Here is a 24954-nt window from a genome sequence, read left to right on the forward strand (position 1 = left end):
TTTTTTGTACACTCCGTAAGACAAAAAGCAACACAAGAATGCAGTACATGCAGAGAAGAGACAGATGCTCAGGTTTACAATGAAGCCATTACCATACAGGTGAAGTGTTTCTGCCGGACAGGGCCTGACAGCTGTGAACCTGAGTTCAACACCCAACCACTATGGAACCTGCAAAGACATGCGGGTGCCGTTATGAACTAGGTATGCAACGGAGAATCGATTCATCAATAAACATCGATCCTTATACACGCATGACATGCATGTGATCATGCGAATAACAAATTATTTTCTAGTTTTGCGATTTTTATGAACCAGACATGGGACAAATAAATGACAGTCAAATTAAAACGCATTACAAATCAGGGAGTGCAAACAAGTCGAATATTATATAGTATAAATGACATAATACAGATAAAACTGTGCAAATAAGACACATTACATAAAGTATAAACAAATTAGACGATACAAATGAAACGGTAAAAACAAGAAATAAAAAATTTAATAGTACTATACAAACATAACACAAAAAATAAATCGTGCCAATGTATCGAATCGTTCCATGCCTGTGAAGATTCATTCGACAGGACTAATTAGCGCAAGCATGGGGGCACCGCACGATACAAAAAGTGGTAAAAGCTGCACTCTAATTCCACATTTTGGCACAACCGCATCCATGGAAGCAATGAGTGTCCTAAAGGCTGATTTCCAGTTCACTTTTGATGCTGCTGATACGTAAGCAATGAAACCCCAGTGTAAGACGAAATGGAAAAACAACTAAATTATATCAGCGTTGGTTGCTATCCCATCATCAGGATGAGGTGATGCCATTGATTGCGTATCTGTGTTTAGCGCATTGAGACCAAAGTTACGATAATATAAAAAAGGCTGGAAAATCTCTTGTGACTATATACATGCATTGGGGATAGCGGAGCATGTGTGGAGTCGTTTTGTATGTGAAAACACAGGAAGTGATTGTCAATATTCCCGAAACACATGACCTCAACAACTACAGCCCGGGTACGTTAAAGGCACAAGTGGCCTATGGGTTTAGGTACTATAAAATTCCACTTTCTTTATTTTGCCAAAAATAATTTCTGGTTAAAACGTCTACATACATCTATTTGAGTGAATTATTAAAAAGGGTCAGGTTGATGTTTATACAGCACCTATATTTACACAGCTTCTCCCAAAGCTGCACCATCATGCTACATAGGATCTATTACATTTTGCGACAATCACATCTGCATTCCGAACACCGTTACCCACAGATGAACACACTTTACTACACAACTGAAATCGACGTGCTATTTGTATGCAGGCACCACTACCTGTCAATGCATTTACAGCCATTTAAAACATGAGTACAGTGTCTGTGTTGTGTTTTCTATGATCTGCAATACAACTATTACAAGTTTTTTTTTTTAAACAAGTATTTTCATATGAATCCGGCATTGTACATGCAGGTTTACTTGCATGGTGTCTGCTTGTCCTATTTTATCATGTCTAGTCTGACAAAACATTATAATGGTGCAATTGTAAGAGGGCAGAACACATGGAAAGAAAGATTATATGTCCACACGTTTTGATAAAATTGAGCTGTATTTTATAACGCGTCTTGATGCTACAGAGGTACTAAATCAAGCTTCTGACAGTTGATAATGTCATACGTTGGGACTGAGCGGGGCCAATGGTGGAGAAGCAGAGTGGTGGCTCTGCAGCGAAACACCCTTCTGCAGCCAATCACAATTGGTTCTGGGGTCCAGCAGTCTGAAAATGGACATGTTAATGGCCCCACCAGATATAAAAAGGTCAGCATTTGACATGGTTGGGGGTTAGGTTTAGCAATTGGCTGCAGTACTAATTGCCAGGGCAGCATTACTTCCTTCACAATACACCACACAGCTTAACATGGTCAGCACAGATCACAAGGCAAGGCTACTGCATGTGTTTTCCATTATTGTTGCTATAAAAATGGATAAGAGAAGCAAATTATCCAATGCAAGCGAGCTATAGTTGTATCGTAAGTGGCAGCTCTAGTGGTTTAGTTGTTCAGTGATTTAACCACACCGAGTTATAACAGCATCATGATCAATATATAAGAATGCATTGTACCAAGAAGCCCACGTGAGAGTTTTAAAATAGTTGTCAATCCATTAACATTGTTTAACCATGCACTGTTTTAGCGGAAATAATTAAAAGTAAATTGAAAACAATTATTATATTCCAAACAACTCTAGCAGCACTCAGACAGCACGTACTTAACCAAACAATATTAATGGTGCCTGTTTAGTACACACACTAAATTACATATTAAGAAACCAATGTTAGGTTTGATTGTTACTGTTACTTTGGGAGGGCTTGCCAGTTACATTTTTGTTCTAGCTATAGTCTTATAAATCACGTTTTGGATTTAATATGCACATTTTTTTTCAATACGTAAAGGTGTATATGGACTGCTACAACACACTAATATATCCTACGGTACTGCATTACGTGTGGGTCTGTTTTTTTTTTAACTATCGTTGCCATAAGACCATAACAATGACATATAGGACTTCTGTAAATGAATGGGCTGAATTGAGAGGCAGAGTTGTCAATGCAGTGTTTGGAATTAAATATATTGGCCTGTAAAAGCCTCACCCTGTGCCATGTTTATCACCACACATGTACACATTACAACCGGAATATTTTAAATACCCCAAATTCTATTAGTTAAAGGAATGCCGTGAAGTTTAAAATATTCACCCACTCAACGCAAATGTTTGATATAACAGCCTGAACGAGGCAGAAAGCAGCGAGCTGATTGTAATACACACAAATAAAAAAAAGACAGATTTGGCCAAAACATTGGTACTGTAACTCAAAACATCTTATACATATCATATTCACACACAGCTGTTCACTGGCCGTAACACTCAGGCGCAATCATTCGAAATCCCATCACACAGAGATCCGATATTGTACATGCAGATACATGTAACAGTAATGGGCTCTAATAAACAAAGTGATTAAATTCTGTTCCAATACAAGCATGTACCAGGCAGCATATTCTAACAATGTAACTATCATTACAATTTACTACTATGAGCCAAGAATGTCCGTGTCTTGCACGCGATGTCACTCCACGTCGACCAGCCCCCCTACCTGGCAGCCCTTTAATTGGTGGAAAACCCACCACCTCACATTAACATTAGTTGCCCCGCCCATGCTACTGACATTTGGGTTACGCCCATTTTTAAACCTTTATACACAGTTTGCCTTTAGAAGCTAATCCCCTTTTCCTGATGATGACCACTTGTTGCGATCGAAACGTCGTAGTTTTTTTTATTTTCTTTGAACCTATCGACTTGACTTTACCGAAAGACCCAAAGAATATGAATTCCTGCAGTCATGAAAGCTTTTAAGTCAAGATTTAATCATGAACAGGTTACGTCCTCCACATGGACCCCCCCCTCTTATTAAAAATCATGAGCGGGTGACGTCACTCCACATCGAACAGCCCCCCTCATTAATAATCATCAACAGGTGACGTCCTCCAAATGGCCACCCCCCCCCCCTCATTAATAATTAGCGGGTGACGTCACTCCACATGGGAGGGCGAGGCACCTCCTCCCCCCTCATCTGCGTCAACTTACTACCCTCACTACAAAGGCAGAACCCTCACGTCACGCGATCTCCGTAACGCTGTTGAGACATAAAAGTAAAAAAGACGTCATGATGAACAAGGGATTATAACCTTTAAAATAAAATGTCTGTCACCGCGCCCTTACAAATTGCACACGAATGGATGCAATGAATATCACGTCGCGGACTGCTTTTCGCTTGCAAGTTTCAGATTTACTGCAATACACCCGTCCTTCGACGGGCACAAGGCTAATTGAGACCATATTTACGTGACCTAACCCAAAAAAAACCTATATTATGGATATTGGTCGCGAAAGCCTACATGTTCAACTAATGAGACACATTGTTAAAAACAGCTCTGCGAAGAGACTGCTATTATTGTCCTAAATGCATGTTAACTTGTATTAAGAGACTCAAAATAGCCTTGTGAGGTGATAACTGTTCTGCTATGCGACACTCAAAAACCCCACAACTGCATACAGATTTTACAACATATGAATGCATACAAAACCTTTGCACATTGGTGGTGCATCTTATTGGTAATCGCTAACAAATAAACCTCTCCATGATGAATACCACTGCGTAAGGAACCGAAGCATGTATCAGCTAACATTTAAAATATTCCTTTGGCAATGTAGAAAAACAATTAGGACAACTTCAAAGACAAAAACTCAAGCCATCTTGGAAAAGGATAAAAAAGACGGATTCATTGAGACGTGAAGTGAGATCTTTTTGTTACTTAAAAAACAGTTTATTGACTTTCCACACTGAGGCTGAGCCACTGCCAACAACGTTAGCTATTAAAACAATTTCAGTGTGTAAGATGTTTCAAAATACTGTCATTTTTTCAGCTTTTACGTTACAAGTGGTGTCAATTAATCTATGAGATATGACTTGTAATGGACTTGCCTGAACATTACTAAAGTCTTGTAAAACAAATGAAATGCACAAAACCAACCTAAATTTAGCACAAAATCGAAACTGCTACACATCTTCGGTGCCAAACACAGCGAATGTAACAGGTCTTAACCAATCTCAATGAGCCATAATATTGAACCAAATTTATATTTTAAAAATTCCGATTGAAAAGCCCAAACCTTGTGCTTTAACTCTTAAAATGTTTCACACATCATACAATGATGCACACCAGGGAGACACACACACAAGGAAAAACAAAACCTGTCAACATTTAAAAGCATAATTTAAGAAACTGGTGTTAGGCTGCTGTTAAAATATGTAACGTTCTTAATATTATAGAAAGCCACAACCAAAAACATATCAAATAGCTCTTATTTTTCAGGCCATGTATAGGCCGTGTATCCTACCTAGGCTGTCCCAGTATACATTTTATAGCTTCATTAACAAAAGACTTTAAAGCGACTATATAGCATGTTTTACTGAGGTGGCTGCCATGGCATCGTATTAAAATATACATAAACTGCAATGCTGTGATATTATTAGTGCTATGGTGGCACATATTAGTTAAAGTCTTTATTCTCCTTTTCGAAGTCGCAAACTGAAACGAACTTGGTATGCGCACAACCTAGGTGTGTATCCGTGAAATAAGAGATAATATTTTAGCTGGATCTTCTTTTGAAACAGATATATAAAGTTGTACAAACATACAAGGGACAAAGCTGGACCAGAAAAGCAGAAACAAATCATTTCACTTCGAAATCAAGTATTTTAGATTCAGGATAACCCAAAGATCACTCATCCTGGATTAAAATAAACTGCATTCATCAACGCTCTATTCGGATTACAGATAACCATTTTAATAGTTGTAATAAACAAAAATACTGAAAGACAACAAACGACAAGAACCTAACACACACTGACATTTTAGCATTTGTCAATTTCTGCTCACACAGACTCAGGACTTAATCCCACAAAAGGTCAATGTGAAAGCTTTCAAATTGTAAATAATGGTCTGTCTCACCAAGTAATTAATTCCATCAGCTCATGGGCTTCTGGGCTAATGTCTTCCAGTAAAATTTGTTTAAGCAGTCAGATGCTGGATAGGTTGAGTGTCATCAGCAGTGTGGAAACAATTTGTAAAGCAGGTCCATAGGTTTATGGACCAACATGCTATTTAATTTTTACATGAATATGTCTTCATGTGTTAATTTATAATTTTAGTATCCATAAGCCACAACAGTTCATAACAAATGTTATGAAAGCTTTTTATGCACAACAATTAATAGAAATGAAGCTTCCATATCTTCACTTGATGGAAATAATGTGTGATGGAAATAACGTGTAATGTACATTTCCGCACAATGTAGACTTGAAAGAGGGTTATGTATCAGTGTTTCCAGCCTCTTTACTCAAGGATAATTTGGAGTATATCGATTTTAAAATGCAAATATTATTTTACTATTCCATGCCCTTTCCACACGACTCAAATATCAAACATTCTGGTTACACTAGCCTTTTGCCCGTCCAACGACGGGTGTATTTCAGTAAATCTGAAACTTGAAAGAGAAAAGAAGCCGGTGATGTGATATGATATTAATTGCATCAATTCGTGTGCAATTTGTAAGGCCGCGGTGACAGATTTATTTCATTCAAAGATTATAATCCCTTGTTCATCATGACGTCCTTTTTACTTCTATGTCTCAATAGCGTTATGGAGATCGTGTGACGTGAGGGTTCTGTCTTTGTAGTGAGGGTTGTAAGTTGACGCTGAGGGGGGAGGAGGCGCCTCGCCCCCCCCCATGACGTTACCGGTTCATGATTATTAATGAGGGGGGGGGTCCATGTGGAGGACGTCACCTGTTCACGAGTATTAATGAGGGGGGCTGGCCGACGTGGAGTGACGTCACGCGCAGGACACAGACATTCTTGGCTCATTAAAGTAGTAAATAACACAAATCCACATAATTTAGCACTTATTTCATGACTAACTGGACACTCAGCTCGTGCTTAATTTATATATACTGTTACATTAACAGCTAATTTTGGAGAATTTACATTTCAACTAAAGTACATGTTAAACAATTTCCAATACTATTAATTATTTTCTACAGTTCCAGTCAAAAGCTACAAAATATGGTGCATAACACCATGAACTTTTAACCATACAAGTGGATGAAATTCATTTTTAATCATACAATTGTATCTGCAATCCACCTACAATGTCAGTTTGAGAAAGGAGTTTCTGCAATAAATGTTAAAGAACTGGCACGTAAAAATCTACATCACCATGAACGTATCATATAATGTTAACCTCTAAATGTAGCAAACTAAAAATGGTAAGAGATCCATTTTCACAGCTGTCCAAGTATGTACACAGGTCCAAAGACCCAACACGTGTATATAACTCTGTGCTCTCCACGGTAAGACAGCACTGCCAGGAGATGATGCCACTTCCCTCTTGGAGGCCGGGTCATCAAGATGCACTCGCAAACAAAGGAGTTCACAACATTCCCAGACGCAGCAAGATCTTCAGCAACAAGCAGCTGGAAATGTCTGCTTACTGTATTTGCATAATATGAAATAAAAAAGCAGGTGGGGTGTTAGTTAATTTAATTGTTAGTAAAAATTGCATCCTATCTGCCTGATCTAACAATAACATTAAAATGTTGAGAAAATGGAAATAGTAGATGCACGAGTCTTCCTTGGGGTTTGTAACTAAACCAGTCTGTGAGGTCCCATGACACTGCACTTTTGACCTTTCAAAACAGTCTCTGCAACAACAACAGCAACTGCCGCAGTGGATGTCCGGGGGCTTCTACTTTGTTCCACACGTCTGTCCCAAGGCGGTCGCCAGCCCTCACACGCACACTACCCTCATGGCGCCACGCTTGCTCCCACATCGCTCACCGCCTGTTCCCCCTCCATGGGAACCGCAGCCGGGGCGGCCTGGATCGGCAGCGCTCCGGGCACCGCCGTGGACGCCGCTGCCGCAGAGACCATTGCTGCGACGGTGGCCTCTGGGACGGGCTGCAGCGTGACCACGGTGCCGGGTCCCGATACCACCTGAGCGCCCTGCAACATTGCTCCCAGCCCGGCGGCGCTCATAATGCCGCCGCCATCGCCCCCCTGCGCCGACACAAACTGCACGGGGCTCAGCACCTTGAGCCCGGACGCAGTGGAGATGATGGCCTGCGAGCCGATGACAGTGAGGCCACCTGGCGTCCCAGCCATGGTGCTATACGTCGCCGTGGTAGTCCCCGCGGCGAACGTCGGCTGCTGCTTGCCGAGCGTGGGCAGCTTGGCCATGGGGATGGTAGTAAGGCCGGGGATGGTGGCCATGGTGGGCACGCGCTGTGCACGGGGCCGCTTGGCCGGCGGCGGGGAGATGGCGATGGCCGATGGGGAGAGGGTGGTCAGCTGCTGGCGCTGCTTTTGCTCGATGCTGCGGCGGCGCTGATCATCGCACTGCCGCTCCAGCTCTGCGCGTCCGCACCACAAAGGAAACAAGCCAAGCTCGGACTTGCTGTCGGGCTAGTGCTACTAGCTCTCATGGCAATCGCATTTACCGTGAGCAACTGTGGCAACTTGGTAAGGCAATAGTGCAGGATAACACAATTTGGTCGAGCGAATGACAACAGTTTGTTGAGATGCGTCTTTGATAAACAAAGGTCTACAGGACACACAACGTTAGGTAGTCACGTGATCATTTTTTGTGATCTGAATGCAAGTTAACATTCCAGTTCTCCCCCTAGCGGGGAAGCGATAAGATTTGTCAATATTTGGGCAGCGAAATTTTTGCCTATGATGATTTTCAGCGACGCATCTCCCTAAAAGCACCCAGGTGTATCAGAGCTTTTACCACTGTAAATTACGAGATTTATTAGTCAGTAATCATGAGAACTACGAGTCAAATATCTTCAGAAACATCTACAAAAAAGCGCAGACCAGATTAAAGTTTAATGTAGCACACCAATTGGAAGGCTGAACAACCGGTCACATGCATATAACTCAGGAAAAAGTCAAGCACACCCTGCGGCTTACATAGTCTCACAGCACTGCACTCCTTAATCATGCATCTCTTCAGTTCCTCAAAAGACATTAAGAATGAGTGAAACAATGCAAATTTGATTCACAGATTTCAAATGTAGATGAATACTGCGTGTAAACTGGCTCAGCGTAAAAGAAAAAACATCAGCAATGCTAATCAGGACCCATGAACAGAAAAGGGTCGAGCGTGCCTTACCAAAATTCCATTTCTCAAAAATCTAAAAATCTCTAACATCGCATCAAACAATAAATATATTTTAATTTCAACCCACTGAGACACGTGTCTCTGAATTGGAAGGGACATCTGGGATTTAAAAAAATCAACAAGAAATGTAAATGAACACAAGAATTAAAATAAATGGTAAAATCAAAAGATATTGTGAGAAAGTGAAGACGTGTGGGTGCTGACAGACAATGCAGTGGTGAAGTGCACCGCACCTGCCAGGTCCCGTGTATACTGGTCGCGGTATCGACCCATCTGGGACTTGTGGTTGCCCAGGATCTTCTTAACATTATCCATGAGGCCAAAGTGTTGGACCACGCCGTTCAGCGTCGCTGCATCTGATAGGGGTCCACGCACACAACAACATTAGCAGCGGAAGCCTCTGATGTATGCATGGAAATGTGACTCATAATTTACTATTGTGCACCTCCACTTGCCATTGCCACTGAAACAAGGTTAATTTGAGAGCTGAATAGCCAGTTGCATTAAACATTTAAGTGAAAACCGTGCCTTATAGTACACGGACTTAGGAAAATAAGTAAACAATGTGCGGAAGCAGTTATGCAAATCACAAGCATTCATGCTATGGAAAGCAGCAGTGATCCTTCTGAGTATTTCACTTAACGAGTGATGGAAAAAACCGCACCACAGGTGGCCGGCTGCTCGTGTTAGGAACCGTGAGGGCAGTCCCCTGGTAATAGACTTGCAACAATTCATTGCATAAAATCAATTCTTACACTCATGATACAAGTACCAAATTGTGTTCATAAACAACAGTCATTTACAATTTATACAAATTATATCATAATATACAAACAACAAGAGATAAAACCTACAAATGAGACCGTCTAAATTAGATACAAAAAAATAATAAATTCTTGGTTCTAATCGTAACTCGGAATTGTGCCAATTCATAGAATATCGAGAGGCAAGGGGTGAAGCATCCATGCCTAGGTTTTAACAATTATGTACTACTAGCTGTACTACCCGGCTCCGCCCGGGGACTTGGATTCACCATACCCAGCCGCCTTTGTCTTCCCAGTGGCGATGTCCACAAAACACACCAGTTACTCGTTTGAGGCTGAGTCGACCTAGGGGAGGCCCAGGACCAGTTCAAATAATCGTCACCGTTGGTGGCCGTGAGCGTGAATTAAACTCGGGTCGCCGGGTTCGTAGCGCAGCGCACTAACCACTACACGACAATGTGTTACGCTTCCACATGCGCGGGTCACGTGACAGATGTGACGTCACAGCTCACTTGCCGTGCAAAAAATATATGCATTATTGAGCTCCCCCCCCCCCACCAAAAAAGTGTATTTTTATCATTTTTGCATGGTGTACAGTCTGGAAAGTACTCACATGGCAAATTTCAAGTTTGTTGCATGTCGGGAAGTACGCTAAGCATTTTGAACAGACACACATAATCACAACTTTGCCTTTTATATATATGGAGATAACATAATGGGAAGTGCTTAAGAGGGTGTCCACGATGAGTGATTGATTTAGTAGGCAATGCTAGACATGCCAATTTGGCACCTCTCATTTCTCAAGCCACCGATTCTGTGATCCCAAGCTCTAAATATAAAAATCAGCCAGATACTCAAGAGACCAGCGCCACCGTGTGAAGCCACTTCACGAACAGACAATGACAACAGAGTAAACATTGGGCCTGTACCACTCATCTGCAGGGGGGAAAGCTGTATCCGCTGGCGCAGGGCCTTGAGCGTGTCCTGGATCTCCTGCTGCACCTCGTTCACAACCTCCCCAAGCAGCCCCACGTCAGCGATCCCCTTCCACAGCGAAAAGACCTCGTCTGCATGAGCAATACACACAGAGGCAGGGTTGAAGGCAGTTAAAAGTTGACTCAGCGCTCCTATAAAAACAGTACACCAGCTTTTGTATCCTTCCAGCTGCAGTTGAAGTAAGATGTAACCCAAAAAACAAAGACCTCTTAACTTAAATCTTGACTTAAAGCTTTCGTGACTGCAGGAATTCATATTCTTTGGGTCTTTCGGTAAAGTCACGTAGATAGGTTCAAAGAAAATAACAAAAAACTATGACGTTTCGATCGCAACACAAGCGGTCGTCATCAGGAAAAGGGGGTTATAGCCTCTAAAGGCAAACTGTTTAGAAAGCAAAGAAAGGTATTATCTTTCAAGTGGCACCATTACATGCAATAGTAACGTAACTGTACTGATATATAAAGCGGTGTGGGGGGTGTAGTCATAGTGATGTATGTAACTCGAGTGCCACAGTGAAGCACTTGACCTGACATTTTAATTTCTCACTATGAAGCTTGAAACCCATGTCAGACAACTCGTGACACACAGCCAAGGTAGGCATCTATAAAGCACGTATTAGCAATTGGCTATGTACAGTACAGTGCGAAAGAAGTTCAACATATATACAAAGAGCCCTTTAATTTTTGGGGTTTCATCCCCTTTTAATTATTACAACCGCTGCTTCAGCAGTGCATTATATCAAAAGTAACAAATGTTATAAGGCTGTATTGTAAGATGGTTTACTGTTAACCTGTAATAATAAAATTTGAAAACTAAGACACAATATCGATAAAGCTGTAGAAATAATTGACATATGACAGTTCAATTGACATTGCCGGCATGTAAATAGCTGCAAGGCAACTTGACAATATTGTAGCTGGAATCTGAGCATAGTTGTGCTCTTATGATTTTAGTTCCAGACCTTATGGGGATTGTGGATCTCAGCCTGCAGTAAAAGTAGCGCAAGGCAAAGGCAGACAGTACCAGTCAGGAGGAGCAGAAGCTGAGTAGTGTGGACAGGGTGAAGATGAGTACTGTGATGATTCCCACCCGCTAGTACAAGTGCCGGCCTTAAATAAGTACTAGCTAACAACACTTGCCAGGACTGCCTATAAAAGTCTACATTAGGGATGGGGATCTTTGTTTTATGGGTACATAGGTGTATGTCTAGATACACGGGTGTGTGGGTACACCAGTATATGTGTGTGTAGGTACAGGACTGATGGGCGGGCACCTTTGTCACCTGGAAGTTCACTCGCGTCCTTGGCGCGCGCGCTATCGGTGCACGGCGTCGAGGGTAGGAAGGAGGTGGACGGAGTGGACACCAGCTCGCTCGCATCTTTGGCTGCCTCCTCAGCACCCCCGCACACCTGTGCGCCATTCACTGCAATCCATACCACACCTCGGTTAAAGCCAAATTCCTGTTACCAATACCAACACCTGCCATTCGTCACTAAGTAACGGTGACATCACCACGATGCCTGTGCCAGGTACACTTTGAGGCCACGTGAAGTATCAAAGGCTGGCTTACAGGAGATCACGGGACAGACCCAGGTGCCATGGGTTGACCGAGATGACTGGCAGATGCATCAGCTGTGGCCCCGACTGTGCCAAATTCTCGTTATAGACACGAATACACAGACATGCTGTTGTACAAAAATCCAGAATCAGCATTGTTCACTGAAATAATTATCATTAGATTGTTTAATGCAATGAATACATCGAAATGCAAACCTGTGGGACAGTGTTGTATGCAATCTGAGGTGTCAGAGACATATCTAACATTGTGGGTGTAATTTATAACCACACACAATGGGGTAATGAATGGTTTATTCCGTTTATTTGTAGTAAGGCACTTACATTCCAACAGGGTGAAGTGTTTATCCTTTAAAATGAGCATTGATCTCTAATGGTAGCTAAAAGCAAGTCGTTTAAAGCCTGGACCCTGCTGCATTTCTGTGGCAGGAGCCAGTCTATGAATGGAGCAGCCAATGTTGAATTTCCACCACTGGCTCAATACCACGATAACAAACATTGGTAACTAAGATACTATATATATTGTGGTAAACTGAGCAAGACGTGAAAATATTCAGCATTATTTATCTAATCTTGCTTGTTATAGGCCAATTCATACATCCCATTCACTCTATTCCCATTCAACATCGTTGTCAGTGTATTGATATTTAACCCCAATGAACGTTATTCCACATAACCACTCAACCGATCAGTATACAGGCAGGTGGTGCGGGATAAGGTCAGCAGTGGTGGGCGCTGGGAAACTCACCGTCGGAAGGGGTTCCAACCATCGAGTACTCGCCCTGCGTGCCGATGATGGGTAAGCGCACGTTGTTGATGAGGATGTCGAACTTGGTGCTTCGGCAAGTGCTGGTGCACACCTTGTCGTGCTGGTAGAAGTCCAGCTCCCCCGAGTCCATCACCTTTCTGCTTGGTTACACGTCACGGGCAAAGATGGAGGCTTAAATTCAGCCAGGTCTGTCCGAGTCAGCAACCCGGACAATACCCACATCTAGTATATCTCTCCCTATGGCTGTGGCTACCATTGACGTGCCACCTACTTCAGAGTACTTCAGCGACAAATAAAATATTCAGTGACAAGCTCATAACTAGTATGTGAAAATAGTGACAAAACAATGAAGCACATAAATGTGACTGCATCGCAAGGCACAATACAAACAGGGGGAACACATACGCGTAGATTATTGAAGGATGGGGGAAAATAACTAATTGGAGAAATAATTAGAGGCAGCTTGCTATAAGGGTAAAAACTGATTGGTATCAGGCTGCCTACTATTTATCAAACACCCTGCGCCATTTGATAAACGGTCATGAATCTGGGTCAGAGTTTGACTAAATAATTTATATGATCCCGTCTCATCAACACTTTCATATTTTAATTTCCTGACTTGTTGGTTTTGTCTTGTTTATTATTACGGGCAACCCGCACGCACGTCCTTTCAACGTGAATGTCCATCTGTCCCTCCCCACCAGCTAGCCAGCGAGCAAAACTTTGTCATTTTATATACAGCCCTGTCTCTCCGCCTTTCTCTTGCCTTCTCTGTATGGTATATTCCAATTTATCTCGATTTCTTTCTTTGACTCTGTTTATATCTCTTTCTCTATTCCTCTGTGCCATCTTTATCCCTCCCTCTAATTTCCTCTCTTCCCTCTACTCTATCTCACCCACTTCCCTGACCCCTATCTCTCTTTCACCCTCGCCTCTCCTTATTCCCAGCTCTCCCTTTTCCCTTTTCAATCTCTTGCCTCTCCCCAATCCTCCCTCCCACTGCTTGTTGCTTTCCCTCGCTCTCCTCTTTCTGTTTTGCTCTTTCTTCTCCGTTTTACACCCTTTCACTATCTCCTTGTCCCTCTCCTCTCCACTCCTCTCCATCTCTTCCGCCCTCCTCTATCTCCCTCCATCTCTCTATCTCTCTCCTCTAATACATTTGCGCAGGATACACAGCTGGTGTGGAGGGTGGGTGGGTGGGGGGTGAGCGTGATGTTAGCGTGACAAATTGATTAACCCGGCTCAACGCTGTGGGATGTAGGTGACGTCATGACAAAGATGTGCGCCATGAAGTCACTACAACACACACGTATTTGGCTATGTGCCAGCCAGGCAGAATGGAATCCAGGCAAGATACTTTTTTTCTAATATTGCATGTCTTATTCATATAATTAAATAAAAGTACAATTCTAAATAATCAAAAGAAAATTCTTACACACTTTAATGACGGATGTAAATGTGAGCGACTGAGTTCTAACCACCACGAAGTTGTGTTATGTTATCAGCATATCCATGTTATGATGTTAATTTTCCCTGCATGATTGCAATAACATTTTTTTCTAACATTGACCTGTTTCATTTATAACAAGCCAGTGCTCTTTTTGAGGTTAATGTTTTGCTTAGTGAGGCTTTAATTTCAGAATGCAAAGGTTTTTGTTCTCAATGATTATAGTTTCAAACATCATTTAACCAAGAGTAATCAATTTTGTCTTAGTGCAAATCTTTGATGCTCAGGGGCCGCATCTTTCATCAGAGAATGGCTCAGGAATATGACATTTTGAACTACTTCTGAGGTTACTTCAAAAGGCATCATATCAACACGAGGTGGCACATCTTTAACATGCCTTGAAAAAAAGGGTGTCCATCACATGTCAAACCAAAATTCCCAATTATAGGATCTGGAATAAGTTATGTAAAAATGAGATTAACATTATGTTTTTGGAATTTTCTTGTGAGGCACAAAGGCACTCTCTCCCAGCTCTCACCACTAGACAGGTGATAATTACCCTTCACTAGGAGTCGTAACATCTTACAATGGTGAAAATTAGTCAAATGTAATTACAATTTAAAAGTAACACAATTCAGATACAAAAAACAGCTCAATTAAATCTAAATGTGTACTGTGTATCACTTAAAACCCAAATGATCATTCTGAGTGTGTCAACATTCAAAGACTGAGGACAGTGATCGGTGGATACAACGCAAAAGCTGGATGCCGGGAGCTGACCTCAACATGACCCCACGCATGCGAATGGCTCTCTTCCAGTCCTTCAGGGTCGACTTTCCAGCCATGTTCACAAACTCCTTTGGGCTGATCAGTCCGGTGTTAAACTACACGTAAATTATGGACATCACACAAAAAAACATTCGACACAATTAAAACATTTTTACTAACATAATCCATACAAATTACACCATTAAATTAACTCACTCATCCATCTCTCCACCAATTCATCCATTTCTCCACTCTCCAGATCCATCCACTCACACCCTCACCCAAACTGAATCACTCGCTTAGTCACCCAAACACTCACTGGATCATCCAGCCATGAAATTACTCCCTCCCAACTCACTAGCAATAGCACCACAAGAAACAAAGCAGATCAAGTATGATTCCATGCCATGTGAACACAAATGCACTCCTTTTCGGGCGACGACATCTGTATTACATGCTTTACACTCCAACGTATAACTGAAAGAACTACAAAAGGCCACACATACCTTAACACATGGGACGTTGATGCCAGGGCAGACAAACTTCTTCCAGAGCAGTGTTGCCTTGTTGTCTCCACACGTGATGGGATACGCCAGGTTTGTTCCTTCCCCATCGTCCACCTCTTCCTCCTCCTCTACCTCCTCCATGCCCTTCTCTGGGAGAGTACAACCCAGAGACACAAAATACAAAGATAAAGATCCCCCATATAGCCTGAACAGACTGTTGGGGAAAGTGCTGTTATCTAGCAACTATGAAGGCCGGCACAGCATACGATGGGGTGGGTGGCCAACACCACGCCCGGCCGCCTTTGTCTCCCTAGTGGAGATGTTTACACACTGCACCAGGTACTCATTTGAGTCTGGGTCGACCTGGGGGAGGCCCGGGACCAGTTCAGATAATTGTGACTGTTAGACGTGATTGGAAATCAAACTTGGGTCACTAGGTTTGTAATGCAGCACTCTAACCGCTGCGCCACCGCTCCCCGCAGAGACACGTATGCATCCACAGATGCAGAAGACCTAAGGGCTCATTATGGCACATTAGGCATGCTCATGCACATACTCAAACTGCGTTTAAGCTGCATTGGAACACAACAAGTGTGTCACATACATATATTATTTTATACACATCATACTAGAAAAAAAAACTGGTTATTTTCAGATTATACTACACATTACAAAATACACTGTCCATTTGATAAACCCTACTTTTAAAATAAACCACATTGTTATGAATTGCACCAACCTAAAGTTACACACACCCAGTCTAGAATCCACAGAAGGTACGATGTATAAATGGGTGGCCACAACACCAGCCATATCTAAACGAAGCATAAAGATATACACACACACAAAATACAACAGGCATGCACTACGTGCTCGCTACGGCAACATAACGAGATACCTGCACACAGTATACACAACTGAATAACTTCACAAATGAACCTGTTCTTGCGTATGGCAATATTTACAGGAGCTAAATGCCAATGCAGAGGTCTGCTAACCACAAGAGGGCTTGAGGACAGAGTTTGTATAGTTTTTCTATCCCTGAATTGAAGGAGGACAGACAAGCCTAAGCACTAGATGGTCCATAGTTTGGGTTGCATGGCATAGGCACACTATGGCTTAGCTTAAATTTTCCATTCATGAAGGAGATGTGAGCATCGGCCTGTTTATGTTCTGATGTGGTTGATGGTCACACCAGTGTCTTGGAGGAATGTCAAAACCAGGAGATGTGATGTCTGGGTCTCGAATGAGGTGTTCATTCTGGACGTCCGTGTTGTTCCACTCGGTTACTAGTGTTCTTCCAGATTTGGTTGAGATTCTAGGATGGTGACAGCATGCTCCACACAAATAATACTACCAAGTAGCTAAACACAATAAGACACAGAAGCAGATAACTATGAACAGCACACACAACCAAGCAGCTATACACAAAAATCACAAGTACGTAGACAGTTTTCACGACACATATAGAATGTGGCATACAAAGATAAAGATCCCCCGTATAGCCTTAACAGACTGTAGGGGCAAGTGCTGTTAGCGAGCACCTATGAAGGCCAGAACGGTACACGAGGGGGTGGGTGGCCAGCACCACGCCCGACCGCCTTTGTCTCCCCAGTGGCGATGTTTACACACCGCACCAGGTACTCATTTAGGGCTGAGTCGACCTAGGGGAGGCCCAGGACCGGTTCAGATAATCGTCACTGGTGTTAGCCGTGAGCGGGAATCGAACCCGGGTCGCCAGGTTCATAGCGCAGCGCGCTAACCGCTACACTACCGCTCCCCACAATGTGGCATACACGCATGACAGCACACACATACAGCACAATAGGGTATATTGTATGACAGATGTGGTACTTGCATACACAAGGAGGTACCATATACACACAGCATACATACATGTAGACAGCTACTCACTTGACAGTGGCCTCACAGCACACATACCACACCCCCATCGTGCAGTGAGACATGTGTACCTTCCGTCACGTCTCCCGAATTGGCCATCTTCTCCACCAGTGTGTTGGCAGAGTACACGGACTCAATGTTGTCATCTGTTTGAGCGGCACTGAACAAAAGTATCACATCCAGCGATTAGCAACGCGATGAAAGAACATACCGTCGTGTACATTCAACAAGTTCACACTTGTTCTGATAAACAAAAGTGCCACCGTTGTCCGCTGTTCCTTGCCAAGCATTGGAAGGTATTAAGCTTTATTTGCACTCTCATTACTTTCAATGCAATATAACTTAGAGGTTAATATAACATCTAAATGTGACTGCATCTTACGATGCTCTACACATAATCTGCCAAGAACAGTCAAGTTAAAAGGTAAACCAGTCATTCCTTTCAACAAATGAACATTAATTACTTACAGTTATCCATCTCACAGGAAATATGTATTCTACTGGAATTGGTTGTCTCCTGAATTATGCTGTAAACTTTATGTAAAATTACGTATTGCTGTCATCTATTCAGAACTCTTATGATATATTCAAATTTCATGGATTCATCATAGTTAAATAAAAGTAATTACACAATCGGAGTGACGAGTAGTGGTAAAGTGGTTAGTACTCTGCACTATTTTGATCATTGGCCAAGGCTAATATTGAATCGTTTAAATCGCTGCCATGGCTAATATCAATGGCAAGAGTTATCTGAACCATGGGCCTTGCCTAAACAGGTCCTGGGCAACCCCTAACCAACCGGATGAATTTACCAGCATGGTAAAATACGGTCAAACAAACCCCAGGACCATTTTTTTCTATTTAAAACGTTTATATTGCGGAAAAAGCAAGCCTTACATAAAGGACCACAACTTGTGCAAGAACCTACACTTCTCAGTGCCGCTCAGACCAGTAAAATGATAAAATATTGTCCATGTACGGGCAGACAGATGACGCTCATAATGCAACAATCATGGAGGTGGTCTCTTTCACCACCCCCCGCCACCAGCATCATCATGGTTACCTAGCGTGATCCTGCTTGAATTGAACCATCATGGCGGCACTTGAATCCTCCGCAGAGTCGGTGCTGTTCTGAGGTTCCTCCACCGTCACCATGACGATATCTGCTTCCCCTTCACTTCCCACCTCGCTCGTCGCCATGGTTGCCAAACGAGGTGAAGACGGACGGGCCTCAGAGTGGACTGCGCCTCCCCCTAACTCCCCCTTGCAAGGGGGTTGGGGAGCTGCACACACACGGTGCACAGCATCACGCTGTTATTACACTTACCTCCCTCGATAGTAAGCGCTTGAGGCTTATATAAAATTCACTGGCATACACTTATGTGCCCTGTGATATGAACACGAAATCCTGACAATCGAATCAAACAGTGTAAACAAAATTAGCAAGCATTGTGCATTAATTATACAAATCTCAATTAAAGACTACTGTACAAGCATGACCTATATAATTGTCCAAAAAATTTGGATTTTTATTAAAACTAAATTTTTGTTAGGGTGCAGGTACTTGTCAGACACAAGATGATTTTTTTGTTGCATTTGTAACATAAATCGTGCACTGAATCCGTCGTGTGCCATCAATCACCAATTCCTAAAATGTCCAAATGACCTTAAATAGTGTTGTAAATGGAGTAAAAACTGCTGTCGTTGCAAAGCGATGCATCGTTATAAGTTTCCCTTGTAAACATATACAGTACCGTGGATATTATTAGACTTCCATAGTGTTAAAGAGGACATTATGTTTTTAGGAAACAGGCCAAAAGTATCTTCTTGTGCGGCAGCGGGATGTCACTGCATGCTCCCACATGCAATGAACAGAGGCGGATTCGCACAGGTGGGCAGTTCTACACAGCCACCGGGCGTGAAGCATCACGTTTGCTTTGAAAGCAAACCTCAAAGCCTGAACTACGGACGTCACCAAAGTCCCTACAGGCAGCCCAACCACCACCTCCCCCGTGGTGACGGCAAGTGCCGACGTCAGGAGGGCCACGGTCTGTGAGCATTGAGACTCTGTTCCCTTGATGGGTGCTCAATTGGGAATATAGCACTGTAGGTTCCCAACCGCCCTTCTCCGCGGCCGTCAAGCAGCATTTTACCACGATAACTGTAAATAACTCTGCAGCAACATAATAACATAGACTCATAGGCGAGTAGTGTTGGAGTTGGTTAGTGCGCTTGATTGACGATCTGAAGTTTGCAGTTGAAATCACAGTCGAGGACTATCATATGTACATCATTTATATGTTTTTTTAAAAAACATCTTATAGAATGTGATATGCATTTCTGGGAAAAAAACATAACAAGCTCATGACTTTAGATGGAGTCAAAGAAGGCATGGGGTTCCCCATAAGTGCACGCATTAGGGACTTTACTGAACATCAAGTTATTAAATAACAGCTCTTTTCCAGCCACACATGCTGTAATTATACATACACGTGCACGTATAAAATAAAGTGGCTTTCCACTCAAACAAAAACGAAAGGTCAACCACTATTGCACACCATCCAGGCTCAAAACTGCTTGACTTACCCGCCCTGACGAGATCGGGTGCTTTCTGGGTGATATGGTTAGAGGCCCACTGTGCGTGTAATGCCCCCATTGGTATCCACGTGTTTGTCACAGCCTTTAATATACTGTATGTACTCATCAGCACACGTGGTTTTCCAATGCAATAATGGCGCAGAGCTAATTCACCAAAAGCTCCTGCAAATCCACTATTCTGAGGTCACACCACGTTCTCGAGTCGCTGTGCCCATGTGCGAAAATCGGCGTACGTGGGTAATGGGAGCGAACTTATACGCCTGTGTACACGTGTCGTGAGCACAGACGCACGCCTGTTAAGCGATGAAAACACGTCTGTACAAAACATTACCACCTTATTCGGTATTATGTCCCTGCAATACCGATGCCTACGGTATTATTTTTGCCTGCGTTGTCCTGTTTATAATTGGCTGCAAAAACTAGGGAAATATCTGCTTGTAGTTGAAAATCTTTTCTTTTAAACTGTATTATTTTGTACTGCATGGGACTGTATATTCAACGGTGATGTCATTGGTTGGATGAGGTTTTATCACAACACGAAAATACATTTGAATAAAACAGACGTTTCCACGTGAATGCATTGCTGAATAAAATTGGATGAATCAATATTCGTCATATAGTCTTGCTCGAATTTGCCTTAAACATTTTCGTAGGCCGAGCAGGTGCATTCTCTTGACTAGATGTCCTCCTGTCTGAACTAAGTGATCTTCTTTAGCTGGGTCGTTCAGAGGAGAGGTGAGGGGCTGCAAAATCACGTCTTGGCCCTTCCCACGTTGAACTCTCATGCATAGCAAGGGCGGTGATTGCAACTGCTTGAAGTGCAATGAGTGTTGCAAAACAGAAGCGATGCTGCATACCTGAACGCATGACTTTGCGCAACTTATGAAGTAACTGAACTGTTGGGTGGATCTACAACATGCGTTTCCACATAGATAGATAGATCGTTTATTGTCATTGTCACCAGTACAACGAAATTTAAAATGCTCACCAGTCAGGGCATCATTCATAAATTTAAATAAAATAAAACAAGAAAATAAAAATAAAATTAAATGAAAGATAATCAATTTATACTATATATAAAAACAGCCCAAGTATAATTCTAGATTTGAAGCCCAAGTATACCCACATACTCACATAAGGTTACATTTTGTCATTGCACATCTCTATTTCACAGTCAATTGAAAATACTATTACTTAATAATTAATTGGCATTATTGAGTGTGGTGATCGCTGTAGGATAAAAGCTCTGTTTGAATCTGTTTGTCCTTGTTTTGACTGATCTGAATCGTCTGCCTGATGGCAACAGCTCAAACAGTGAGTGTCCAGGGTGAGAAGAGTCCTTTATAATGTTCTGTGCTTTTTTGATGCAACGTGAACTGTGTAGTTCTTCCAGTGTGGGGAGATGGCAGCCGGCGATCTTTTGGGCTGTGTTGATGACCCTCTGGAGCGCTTTCCTCTGAGCCACTGTGCAGCTGGTGTACCATACACAGATGCAGTATGTGAGAATGCTCTCGATGGAGGCTCGGTAGAAGGACACCAGCAGTTTCTGTGTGATGTTATTATTCCTGAGGATTCTCAGGAAGTAAAGTCTCTGCTGGGCCTTTTTCAGAAGCTCAGTGCTGTTGGCGCTCCAGGTCAGGCCCTCCCCAATGTGGACTCCCAGGAAGCAGAAGTCTGCCACCCTCTCCACACAGTCCCCGCTGATGATTAGTGGTGGAGTGTCCGTTTTCTTTCTCCTGTAGTCTATTATGAGCTCCTTGGTAAAAAATAGGTCACGACTAAGGCGGGTGCATTTAATGCTGCCACATGCCACGGTCAACGATGACATCTTAATTTTTCCACGGTGGACGTCAATTAGTCAGCCAATGTAATGGGACACGGTGATAATATAAATAACTTCTGCAAGCTATAAGACGTCAATGGTACATTCACAACATAACAATATTAAGTTCCAGCAATCCTATGATTGAAGTTAATTCAGCGCATTTTATAAATAACACACGAGTATGACGTCTGTACAACACCCCGTTCCATAACGGCAATAGTATAGGACGTCAATGACCGTATTTCAGTTCCCTACCACTGCTCAGCCGCTCTATCACCCGCTGCTTTGGGTGGTCATAACATTGTTATTAAACGTCACAACTCTACAGACGCTTAGCGCTGCATACATTGATGCATCGATGGATTGAATACTGCACCAAAGGCACTATAAAAACGATTACACTACCGTATAAACACCTAGATTATAGTTTAACACGTAGGCTTTCGCGACCAATATTATTCATAATCAACGTTTTTGGGTTTAGATCGCGTTATTTATAAATGTGTTGTAACCCTCCACCACCCGACACGGCCAATCAGTAAAAAGTGTCACGTTGACAAAAGACAAATAGTTAACTGCTTTAGCCCACCGGTGTGTTAAAGCGTGAAACCACAACATTTACATTTTTTGTACAACATTTACAAAAACTGTAAATGTTGTGGTGTCACGCTTCAACACGCCGGTGGGCTAAAGCAGTTAACTATTTGTCTTTTGTCAACGTGACACTTTTTACTGATTGGCAGTGTCGGGTGGTGGAGGGCTACGACACATTTATAAATAACGCGATCTAAACCCAAAAACGTTGATTATGAACCTAGATTATAGTTACAATTGTATACGGTATATCACACCACTTTAAACGCTGTGTGTGGTGGGGGGAAGGGATAGTGCATCGCAAAATTTCTGAATCCCAAATCCAATTGGCACCGAGGTAGCCAGAAGATGGTAGTACAGCATGTGGATTCGTGAACCCGTCTGTTGGCATCTTTAAATGATATACCTCGTACGCGTGAGTTTACACCGCAAACCTCGGTCTCCTCCTTCCATTAGACAAACAATTTGAACATTTTCCAAACCTCCCAATGCACGACTCCCCTAAACGTCTTCAGGCTCAGGTTTTTTTTCTGACACCGCAGTAATATTTTACTTCTAAACCTCTGTCTGCATCAATGTCACAAGACCCTAGCATTTCACTATACAATATATACAAATAACAGTACAATCCCCTTGATAAATGATTGCCTAATGTATAATCGTGGCGCACTACTTTATAAAGCCCCTTGCAGGGTATAAACAACCGACATCAATATATAAACCCCATAATCTGGCCCTTTTGTAAATCCACCGGTGCATGATGGCCTCACCCGCGCCGTGCGGGTCTAACGTGGCCCATACTTCACCACGCTGGTCAGCCGGTTCTGCACGTGTGCAAATATCACCACTGTAAACCACACACTCCCGAACGGATTCGCGCATGCGCACTACACCGCACCCCGCCCCCCCGTCACGCGCTACCTCCCCACCACCGCCGCGGCCCCCACCCCCGTCACGCACGCGCCCTCCGCGTCGCCGCGCTCTCCTACTGGCCGCGACGCATCACGTGTGGCGCGGCGCCCGTCCATGCCATTGGCTGGGGGACGCGGCGGCGCAGCGCGCGCACGGCGGCGGGGGGTGCGGGCGCCATGTTGACGAGGGGGGGACGTGGGGGGGGGGATCAGGAGAGCCAGGGGGGGGGGGCGCGGGCACGCACGAGACCCATCGCACGCACGCACGCGCCCGCTCACGCACACTCGCCCCCGCCAATCTCGCACTTCCCCCCCACCCAGCCCCACCCCTCACGCTCCCTGCACTCATTGTCGAACTGGCGCCTGCCTGCCTGCCTCCTCCTCCTGAGCGCCGAACGAATTATTGTTTTTTTCCTAAGGGGGAAAAAAAAAATCCAAACACAAATCCGAGCCGCACTTACCGCGTCGAAGGGCAAACGGTGCGCGGCGAGTAGCATGAGAGGCGGCACGCGCGCTGAGATTGGTGCCTCTCGGCGCGGATTGACATCTCCCATCGGCCGCGGCAACTTAACGAACGCGAGGCGGGCTACGTCGCTGCCCGCGGTGACGTCACCGGCCGTGCGGGTGACGTAAACGGAGGAGAAGAGGGCGGAGCCGGGGCGCGTGACGTCACGGGAAGGGCGGGGCCCCGTGCCTGTGCGTGATTCGTTCGCGGCGCTGTTACGCGTGACGTCGCGGGGCGGTGGGCGGGACCCGGCGCCCGTGACGTCGAGGGGAAGGCGAGGCCTCGAGCCCGTGACGGACGTCGCGGAGAGGGGGCGGGGCGGGGGTGCATTGCGCGTGACGTCACGGGGGGGGGTGAGGGGGGGGGTTAAAAAAACGGCGACATTGGAAGTCGATTAGCAACGCCAAGTGGCAACAGCAGTGGGCAGTGGAGGGCAGGGTTAATTGTTGCACAGTACCGCACCATTAAATCTATGCTCCCAGGTAAATGCTCCCCCACCTTCGTCAATCACGCACTGAACGGCTTGGTCACGTACGGGTCAAATAACCCCCATAAGGTTAAAACACCTGTTGTTTATTATTGCATGGAGGCTCACCCGTCATCCCCTTCACTATACAGGCTCAGAGTCGTCTGCTGTGTTTTTGGACGCGCATTCCTAGCGATTTGCTCTCTCCTTATTGAGAGTTCGTGACGAGGGGCTGTCACTGAACGTGTTGGTGGCGAGATATCTCGCCCGATATGCAGGTGACCCTGACGCCTGCTGTATTTTTTAGTTTGCTATTATTTGTGGCCAGGTTTAGTTTTCGTCATTAACAAACGTGGATAATAATAATTGTTTTTTTACCCTTTTATCTGGCAACAAAACTGACACCTTTTTTTACAAGGAGTCATGTTTGCATTGACTCTGATAATGTATGCACTGTCCTTGAAATTGATTGGTCCACACCCGAGACAGCTTTCATTAGAGCCTCGTCTCACATGGTGTTGGACCAGATGACGA

At 43.7% G+C, this 24954-nt stretch overlaps 1 protein-coding gene across 2 annotated transcripts; it reads right to left on the reverse strand.

The window, feature by feature from the left end:
• Positions 1–3656: 3656 nt before the first annotated feature.
• Positions 3657–24105, reverse strand: LOC144932386 (glucocorticoid modulatory element-binding protein 2-like). 2 transcript variants are annotated; one of them, XM_078856362.1, is made up of 10 exons: positions 23911–24105; positions 18585–18804; positions 17593–17681; positions 15620–15768; positions 15126–15229; positions 12878–13035; positions 11837–11977; positions 10488–10625; positions 9028–9150; positions 3657–8021 (listed from the first exon to the last, which is right to left on the reverse strand). In XM_078856362.1, the coding sequence occupies exons 2-10, from the start codon at positions 18719–18721 to the stop codon at positions 7417–7419; spliced, it is 1644 nt and encodes a 547-aa protein (XP_078712488.1). In that variant the 5' UTR covers positions 18722–18804; positions 23911–24105; the 3' UTR covers positions 3657–7416. The 2 variants fall into 2 exon arrangements, with proteins under 2 accessions (XP_078712488.1, XP_078712487.1); XM_078856361.1 differs by having other exon boundaries at positions 11828–11977.
• Between the last annotated feature and the right edge of the window lie 849 nt (positions 24106–24954).

This window comes from Lampetra fluviatilis, chromosome 5, assembly GCF_964198595.1.
Source record: "Lampetra fluviatilis chromosome 5, kcLamFluv1.1, whole genome shotgun sequence".
NCBI classification, from domain to species: domain Eukaryota; kingdom Metazoa; phylum Chordata; class Hyperoartia; order Petromyzontiformes; family Petromyzontidae; genus Lampetra; species Lampetra fluviatilis.

Bases quoted from the DNA above. Each gene is read 5' to 3' on its own strand.
- LOC144932386 (XM_078856361.1), bottom strand. From the start codon at position 18,721: ATGGCGACGAGCGAGGTGGGAAGTGAAGGGGAAGCAGATATCGTCATG. The intron at 15,230-15,619 runs GTATGTGTGGCC...ATTTACGTGTAG, and splicing joins TCAACGTCCCATGTGTTAAG to TTTAACACCGGACTGATCAG. The intron at 8,022-9,027 runs GTGCGGTGCACT...GCGGACGCGCAG, and splicing joins GTATACACGGGACCTGGCAG to AGCTGGAGCGGCAGTGCGAT.